This window comes from Aspergillus foveolatus (genome assembly GCF_047715535.1).
Source record: "Aspergillus foveolatus strain CBS 279.81 unplaced genomic scaffold BDW70scaffold_2, whole genome shotgun sequence".
NCBI lineage: Eukaryota > Fungi > Ascomycota > Eurotiomycetes > Eurotiales > Aspergillaceae > Aspergillus > Aspergillus foveolatus.
Window position 1 is genome coordinate 170,183 of NW_027396066.1, and position 6,206 is coordinate 176,388.

General features: G+C 49.1%; 2 protein-coding genes across 2 annotated transcripts; both read right to left on the bottom strand.

The window, feature by feature from the left end:
• On the bottom strand, positions 1-2,434 carry BDW70DRAFT_126588 (nuclear transcription factor Y subunit beta). The gene is made up of 6 exons (XM_073735113.1): positions 2,371-2,434; positions 2,163-2,313; positions 1,549-1,769; positions 1,178-1,288; positions 996-1,123; positions 1-911 (listed from the first exon to the last, which is right to left on the bottom strand). The coding sequence occupies exons 3-6, from the start codon at positions 1,703-1,705 to the stop codon at positions 648-650; spliced, it is 660 nt and encodes a 219-aa protein (XP_073600544.1). The 5' UTR covers positions 1,706-1,769; positions 2,163-2,313; positions 2,371-2,434; the 3' UTR covers positions 1-647.
• A 1,101-nt stretch (positions 2,435-3,535) lies between these two features.
• BDW70DRAFT_126593 (putative prefoldin subunit 2) lies at positions 3,536-4,815 on the bottom strand. The gene is made up of 4 exons (XM_073735114.1): positions 4,602-4,815; positions 4,450-4,540; positions 4,172-4,364; positions 3,536-4,100 (listed from the first exon to the last, which is right to left on the bottom strand). Exons 1-4 carry the CDS (start codon positions 4,639-4,641, stop codon positions 4,068-4,070), a joined length of 357 nt encoding a protein of 118 aa, XP_073600545.1. The 5' UTR covers positions 4,642-4,815; the 3' UTR covers positions 3,536-4,067.
• Positions 4,816-6,206: the final 1,391 nt, after the last annotated feature.

The following is a 6,206-nucleotide window of genomic DNA, read 5'->3' on the forward strand; positions in this document are numbered from 1 at the left end:
CAAATGTGTCCAAAGGTATTAAAATCTGTGCAGTTAGTTTATCAGATATAGATATACTCACTTCTGGTTAAATCGGCCGCCCGACATTGCTTCCGAGCTTCTGTTGGAAAAGAAACATACATGATCATTTTAGGAGTAAGTGGTTAACGCAGCATTCCCGTAAATAGGGCTTCCAACAGCCGCTTTATTGCAAGAAACCAGGCCAGCGTAACGTCTTGGTGTGACGAACACTTATAGTAGTTAGTTGCAGGAGGCGTGATGTGGTCCAAAAAGGGAATGGAAAGAAGACTGCATAGTACGAGAGGTAAGAAAGTGGAAAGAAGCGCTAAATCCTAACAAGGTTCATCATATCCCTGTCCTGTGTTCCGTCGGTTTGAGAAACGCCAGTGTACAAGACCCCATAACACAATTTCAACCAAACCAAGACCATGTGAATGCCGCACAGGGAGCGGCGTCTTCAAGAAACTGTAATGATACCAATGCCGTAAGGCAAAGTTCTGTATGTTCAAATGGGCTACCGATTGGCGACAACGACCAAGGGCCCAACTCTGTTATATCGCGCAAGAAGGTGTCCGTCTTCCTGAGCTAAGACAGATAGCCTGGTGCCCGTATCAACAGGTCCCCTGTACATTCCCGTAACAGAAAGACTAATAAGATTCGCCACCAGCTCCGTTGTGGCCTTGGCCAACCATGGGAGGGTATCCATAAGCTGAAGTGTCCTGCTCAGAAGGGTCCAAGCCCTGATTCATGATGCTGCCTGCATTATCAGATGCTTCGGGGAAGGCACCTCCAGCCGCAGCACCCCCGGCACGTACGACTGAGGGGCCGCTGGCAGCTCCGCCAACGGGTCCGCCCCCGGCATACCCACTACTTGGTGGCCGGTTCTGATGCTCTCCCCTGGCAGACTGAGTCTGATATTTATTAGCGACACTTGCCCTAGTACAAAGGCCGTCCGGGATAGACAGGATCGTCCAAAGACGTTGCACAGGTCTTACCTCTCGATATTTCGACAAATAGATTTTGAGGGCCTCAGCATAGTTTTCAAAGCCAAGCGAGGTCATAGCAAACAGGATGTCCTCTCCATTGACTGTCTTGCGTTTTTCCTGTTGACATTTTTCGGAAGCTTCAAAGGGATTAGTCTCCATCAAATAACTATTTGCGAATAGAACACACTCACCCTCACTGGTAATAAAAGAGATGAATTCGCTCACGCACTCTTGCATGCATTCTTTAGCTTCTTTTGCAATCTTTGCATTATCTGGCAATGCTAATTTCATGATGCGCGCAACTGTAGGATTATTGTTAGCATCACGAGAAATACTACTCCCCTAACAAGAAAGGCTGAAAACAGTCGAACAAGACAACAGCTTAAGCCCTAGGCGCGAGAGATAAACAATTTATCCAGGCAAGTGTGACGCGAGTGAGAAAGGAAGTATGCAACCAACGGCAGGGTGCTCGGATAGTATGGCGACAGCAGTAGACCAGCGGATAAAAGCAAGGTACGCGCAAATCAGGGGAACGGCAGAGCTGCAAGGGAACGTAACTAACCATTTGCGATTGGTAGCCATCTGTCTTGTTCCTTCACCTCGAACTCTCCCTGACCTTGCGCTTGGTTATCTTGTTCCTTGTCCATTTGCTCGTGTTCTTCACCCGATTGAGGTTCTTGTTCCACCTCGGGCTCCTTGGAGGGAGAGGTCGACGACATGGTTTTAGCTGTTGGCGAAGGTGTAGGCGATTCCGGTTTTGGAAGTAATGAATTTGAATAAGCTCTGTTGGCATCCACGTCAGAGAGTGCACACCACGCAACTGGCTTTCAGGATCAGGTTCCAAGGCGCATGGACCAAGGAAGGAAGCGGGATTAGGCTGGCATCGAGCTGCTTCACAACAGCCTGAGCAGGGACAAAAAAGCAGTGATCAGGGCCGTTGGGAGGATTGGCAGCGCGTCCATGACAACTCTGCCCTAGCGGCGTAGATGAGATGCGGGGAGGCTCTCATTCGCCGAGGAGCATAGAGATTGCGCTAGGTTGCCCTTCTAAATTCTAATGCACTATTTTTATTGTTTATTGGGCGAGAAAGGCTGGTTTGATGCCCAGGGAGGAGGATAACGCGCTAGGGTCCTGAAAACTCCCAGACGCCTTGGTTCAACTGCTGGGAAGACTTACAGCGATAACGTCAGCGGTACTCAAGGCGGCGGATCTGAAGTAACGCGCAAGTAACCGTGGACCAATTATGGACAGTGGCACGTTGCGCAGGTGAAGACAGTCGAAGGCCGGGTTATTCTTTAGGATTCGAAAGCCTGCGGAATAGATCTGACTTGTTGAAGAAATAATTGGCCTGATTCTCTGGAGGAGATAGGTTAGGAGTAATTACTGGAGACTGGTCGCGATGCGCGCAGCAGGCAATTGGCGAACCAGAAGTGTCTGGCTGAGGAGCACGATCACTGGCCGATGGAGACCAGGTACACGCGAAACACGCCAGCTGTTCCGAGGCGACTGATAAACTTAGTCTCCAATCTTGGACAGAACAAAACGGACGTTGAAGGCAAATATCGGTGATTGGATGAATTGACTCGAATACTGCTTTGAGGAGGGGGAATGGAAATGGAAGAGTCTTAGAAGAGAAAGGAAGAAGAGCTGCAGGGGAGGGATGATTGAACCGCAATGTCTCCGTGACAGTATCGATACCCCATATATTACCAGCTACTGTTAGGCGTGGGATGACTTACCCAGTGTCGGAAGCGGGGGCTGTATCTGTACGGTACACCCACGTGACCTCTTATTGGAGGCCGGCTCTGGCTCTTTACTGCTCGACATCATTAAACTCACCAGAGTATACAGAAGATTAACGGGCGTATCTGCTCTACATGTTAATCATCGTGATGATTATGAAACTGGTTATTATCCTTATCCCATTGACTTGCTGACTCGCTGTCTCCCCACACTCGAATAGTGGTGGCCCGCTACTGGTTCGACAGTTCATATTTTTGGCCTCTGATCCTGCCGCTGCGCAGGGATCGCGCGTTGAGGCACAGACGAGTTCCTAACACTTCGTCTGTGGCCTGAAATTTTTCCCAAGCCAATGACTGCCACTGGGCATTCATGACTTATTATTCAAGGCTGCAACAAATATCAAGCAGATTATTTAGACATTGGCAGACATAGAAGTCTTTATAGACAGCCTAGCTTATCTGCAACTCACAACTTTCGGTGGCCCAGAGTAGTGTTGCTTAAATATTACGTGGGCGCCGGTTTGTGCATCTACTTATAAACGCACTGGAGTCATCAATGGATTGAACATCGTACAGACTATGCCTCGACTTTCAGTATACAGGCCAACCGTTAAGCAATGAGCATGAAATCACTGCATCAAGGTGTGTACTGCAATCGCCTGGATGTCGCAAATATGGGCAATCATTGCAGCCTCACCAAAGAAGCTGTAGCCAAGACTCACCCTAATGCTTTTGACAAACACTTTCCCATTGCGCTATCGGCCAAGACAAATCACCAACTCAGTCGAGCCTGAAACTGACCATGCGCCTAATTGATGCATAGGCGCCTTAAACGATTGGTCAGGATTGCGCATCCGGTAACTCCGACAGACGTCGACGTCAGTGACGCGGGATGCAATAATGTATGAATTCATCCACCGAGAACTTACCCAGGGGTTTGCATCGCTTCAGGCGATCTATAGTGATTGTTTTGTCGATATACCAAACACCCTAGCCTTGAGCTTTAGGCACTAGTGCATCGAGGGCTCAGCCTCCACGGCTATTTCGCTGATGAATCACTGCCCTGTCTCAGCTCAGCTGGTTTGTTGCTGGTGCCTCTTCGAGACTCCCCAACAATAACAGTTCAACCGATTGAACTCTAGGGATCCCCAGTTTGTCGCGGGGGGAAGGGCTGCTGCGTCGAGCCTAACAGAGACAGCAAATGCAATCGATTGAGAAAATCCTACAGCACCTTTTGGTCTTCGTGTATCCGTAAAGGAGAAAGGTTTATAGTACATTCGGCTAAGTAGACAGTCCATATATCGTAGTCGAACGAGATTTTTCAGTCATAAGTCGTCTCTTATGGTTGCACAACCTGGATATTATTCTTTTTCTGTTGTGCCAAAAGTTAGCGACTCTCTGAACAATTTGTACGGGACTGCTCATCAAGGTCGGCAAACGAACCTTCCAATTGTCCAGCTCCGATTGCTTCGACTTGTACTGCTTCAACATATCCTCCAGTACCTGCTTTAAGCCATCCGAGTTCGTTTTCAGCGTAGGTAGAACATCGGCAACTGTCCGCTCAACCAAAACTCCATTTACCATCCGAAAGCACGTCCGGTCTTGAGGCAGGGGCTCTAGGGTATCGATCACGAGTCTGCGAGGGACACAACTATTAGCATTATCCACATTTCGCTCGAGACTCTATGGAGACAAAAGGTAGAAAGGCCAGAAAAGCTTACTTGTGCTCCTCAGCCTCCTGCTCAATGTCTCCAATCTTCTGAGCTAGCTGCTGCAGGGTGTTTTTGAAGTTTGTGTATTGCGCCTGCAGCTCTGTTCGACATTAGCTTCAAACTGCGATAAGAGCCTCTCAAGAAAAGAGAAGGATGCGCACCTTGCTGCTTCTTCGGCGCGATTTGTGGTTGACTGGTCATTCTGTTGGGAGACTGCTGGATTGAATGCAAAGCTGGAATCGTGATGCGGGGCGAACTCTTATCAGGTCACTCCTGGCTGAGCCTAACTGGAATATAAGGGGAAGATCTTCCCACGCCCGACGTTGATGGAAGCCTAGAAGTACGAAACACGATTGAGTAGCAAAATGCTACTAGCAATAGACTATAGGATATGCTTTAATCATTTCTGGACATAAGGGCTCTGTAGCTGCATCAAATAACGCACGTGATATATCTAGATACTGAGCTGTTTGCAATGTTTGGCTTACCATATCGCCCACGTCTTGCGTCTCATAAACAACTTCTTCATCGACCACCAGAAGGGACACCTTCTGGATTTGCGAACATCTAACTTTCCGTACACATGCTAACAGTATACCTGAACTCAGTATACTCTCATAATGGCCTCAAACGAGCCTCCTGCGAAGAGGCTGAAAAGCTCGAACCTCCCGCCTGCCCTCCGCGATGCAAAGCGCAAAGATATCGACAACTGGGAGACAAACCGGATGCTGACTTCCGGAGTCGCCCAAAGACGCGATTTTGATGGTGACTTTCTGCCCGAAGATGAAGAGGGCACTCGCGTCCATCTACTTGTCCACGACCTCCGCCCACCCTTCCTCGATGGCCGCACGATCTTCACCAAGCAGCTGGAGCCTGTCTCCGCTGTCCGAGATCCGCAAAGTGACATGGCTGTTTTTAGTCGGAAGGGCAGTAGGGTCGTGCGAGACCGGCGACAACAGAGGGAGCGCCAAAAGCAGGCGCAGGAAGCGACGACGGTTGCTGGCACCGCGTTGGGAAATTTGATGGGCGTGAAGGAAGATGAAGGGGATACTGCTGTCGCAATGCCTGTAGAGGAGGTCTATAAAGGCGGAAATAAATTTGCGCAACATATGAAAAAGCAGGATGAAGGTGGGCAGAGCTCGTTTAGTAAGAGCAAAACACTTCGCGAACAACGAGAATTCTTACCGGCATTTGCTGTACGGGAAGATTTTTTACGGGTTATACGTGATAATCAGGTGGTGGTAGTCGTTGGCGAGACTGGTTCCGGGAAGACGACACAGCTCACTCAATTTCTTTACGAGGATGGTTACGCTAAATTTGGAATGATCGGATGCACACAGCCCCGTCGAGTCGCGGCAATGAGTGTTGCCAAACGCGTTAGTGAAGAAATGGAGGTTGATTTAGGAGATCTTGTTGGATACGCTATCCGGTTTGAGGACTGCACTGGTCCGAACACGGCTATCAAATATATGACTGATGGTGTCCTCCTTCGAGAGTCACTTGTTCAGACTGACCTTGACAAGTACTCCTGTATCATCATGGATGAGGCGCACGAGCGGGCACTGAATACGGATGTGTTGATGGGTCTTTTGAAGAAGATCCTGGCCCGCCGAAGGGATTTGAAGTTGATTGTCACATCAGCCACGATGAATGCTGAGCGATTTTCACGGTTCTTTGGCGGTGCTCCGGAGTTCATCATCCCTGGAAGAACGTTCCCCGTCGACGTCCATTTCTCTCGCACACCTTGCGAAGACTATGTGGATAGC

Excerpts from the sequence above, each read along its gene's own strand:
- BDW70DRAFT_126588 (XM_073735113.1), bottom strand. The coding sequence starts at position 1,705 with ATGTCGTCGACCTCTCCCTCCAAGGAGCCCGAGGTGGAACAAGAACCT. Across the intron at positions 1,124-1,177 it reads CTCTTTTATTACCAGTGAGG|CTTCCGAAAAATGTCAACAG; the intron begins GTGAGTGTGTTC and ends ATCCCTTTGAAG. Across the intron at positions 912-995 it reads ATTTGTCGAAATATCGAGAG|ACTCAGTCTGCCAGGGGAGA; the intron begins GTAAGACCTGTG and ends AATAAATATCAG.
- BDW70DRAFT_126593 (XM_073735114.1), bottom strand. The coding sequence starts at position 4,641 with ATGACCAGTCAACCACAAATCGCGCCGAAGAAGCAGCAAG. Across the intron at positions 4,541-4,601 it reads CGCGCCGAAGAAGCAGCAAG|AGCTGCAGGCGCAATACACA; the intron begins GTGCGCATCCTT and ends AATGTCGAACAG. Across the intron at positions 4,101-4,171 it reads CGGAGCTGGACAATTGGAAG|AAAAAGAATAATATCCAGGT; the intron begins GTTCGTTTGCCG and ends TTGGCACAACAG.